This window comes from Ceratina calcarata, unplaced genomic scaffold (genome assembly GCF_001652005.2).
Source record: "Ceratina calcarata isolate Rehan_Ccalc_2016 unplaced genomic scaffold, ASM165200v1 scaffold1318, whole genome shotgun sequence".
Taxonomy (NCBI): Eukaryota; Metazoa; Arthropoda; class Insecta; order Hymenoptera; family Apidae; genus Ceratina; species Ceratina calcarata.
In genome coordinates this window covers 6006-7651 of record NW_017134236.1, presented here as the reverse complement: position 1 = coordinate 7651, position 1646 = coordinate 6006, and the positions used below count along the sequence as shown (strand labels likewise).

Genomic DNA, 1646 nt, shown 5'->3' with positions numbered 1-1646 from the left:
GTAGAATTATGTACAATATCTGTATTTTTTCCGGTATATACTATATAATCTAATATATAGTTTGTGGTGCAGTCGCACAGGATAAATGACTTTATACCAAATCTACTTCTTTTAGATGGTATAAATTGTTTAAAGTAACACCGGCCTTTGAACAACATAAGGCTTTCGTCAATGCACAAATATTTGTACGGATAAAATGACTGTGAGAAAGAGTTCTTCAGAGTATCAATTATAGGTTTTATATAATCATGGAAAGGCTTCAAATATATATATTTTAAGAAAATAACATTTAATACATAGATATTTAAAGAAAAAACTAATAATTCATAGAAAAAATTAATAATTCATTTGCGAATGAAAAATCTCAAAACAAGGATCAACACATAACCCGACGTCGCATTTTTTGCATTGATATGGTGTATCCTTCCTTCTTTGCTGTCTTTTACAGGCAACACATTTCCTTCTTGCCGATTTTCTTTCTGCATTTAAAATTTTTGAAGGGAAATGTCTCTCAGTCAAACGAAATGGTAGGCTTTCTACGCTTCTTTTGCCACCGCCCGCTTGTTTTCTATTTTGAGGGTATTTCTGCAAAATTTGTTTGACTAGTAACAGATGAAAATCGTTATATTTTAATTTCTTACCAGTCACACGTTGATACAGGACGATATATTGAGATGTCTACTAAATGGAAAAAATACTTTTTATACCACTTTAGACATTTTCTGCATGAATTTATTGTACTTAGAACCACGTCAACGCAGTCCACAGAGCCCATTTTCATGTTATAATCTACAACACATTCTGGTTTCAACTTGGGCGATCCTGTAAGATAATTTCTTCGACCAGATTCAATCATTTTCGGTTCGTGAGCACTTGATAACATCCATACATCTTTTCTATCTCGCCACTTCAATGCCAATAAGTTATTTGTACATCTGTAGTCAAATTGCCCTTTTGTCAATTTTCCATCGATAAGGGGCATATCTTTTCTGTTTTTACGTACTGTCCCAAACGCATTAGTTTTATGTTTATGAAGTACAGTATACAAATGCGGGCTTGTGTACCAATTATCAGTTATCAATGTATGGCCCTTTTCAAGATATGGACGTAAAAGAGTCATAACAATATCTGCCGATTTCCCAATGGTTGTAGAATTATGTACAATATCTGTATTTTTTCCGGTATATACTATATAATCTAATACATAGTTTGTGGTGCAGTCACACAGAATAAATGACTTTATACCAAATCTACTTCTTTTAGATGGTATAAATTGTTTAAAATAACACCGGCCTTTGAACAACATAAGACTTTCGTCAATGCACAAATGTTTGTACGGATAAAATGACTGTGAGAAAGAGTTCTTCAGAGTATCAATTATAGGTCGTATTTTTATCAATGGATCATCACTTTGTATATTGTTATCATTAAAATGCAACATTTGCAATAATATCATATATCTGTCTCGCGCCATAGTTCTTTGAAAAATATTAGTTTTTAACATGTCATCGGTCGACCAATACTCTTTTACAGTCAATTTCTTCACCCGCGGCATTAACATCGTAATAGCTAAAAATCCGTACATCTCACATATTGATGTGTCTTCCCAAGTATTGATACGAGAATACGTTTTAAATGTAGTATTT

At 32.5% G+C, this 1646-nt stretch overlaps 1 protein-coding gene across 1 annotated transcript; it reads right to left on the bottom strand.

Moving 5' to 3' along the window:
• Positions 1 to 505: 505 nt before the first annotated feature.
• Positions 506 to 1585, bottom strand: LOC113464856 (piggyBac transposable element-derived protein 4). The gene is made up of 2 exons (XM_026817260.1): positions 642 to 1585; positions 506 to 585 (listed from the first exon to the last, which is right to left on the bottom strand). Coding segments are annotated over exons 1-2 (945 nt in total). The 3' UTR covers positions 506 to 584.
• Positions 1586 to 1646: the final 61 nt, after the last annotated feature.

Bases quoted from the DNA above. Each gene is read 5' to 3' on its own strand.
- LOC113464856 (XM_026817260.1), bottom strand. From the start codon at position 1,585: ATGTACGGATTTTTAGCTATTACGATGTTAATGCCGCGGGTGAAGAAA.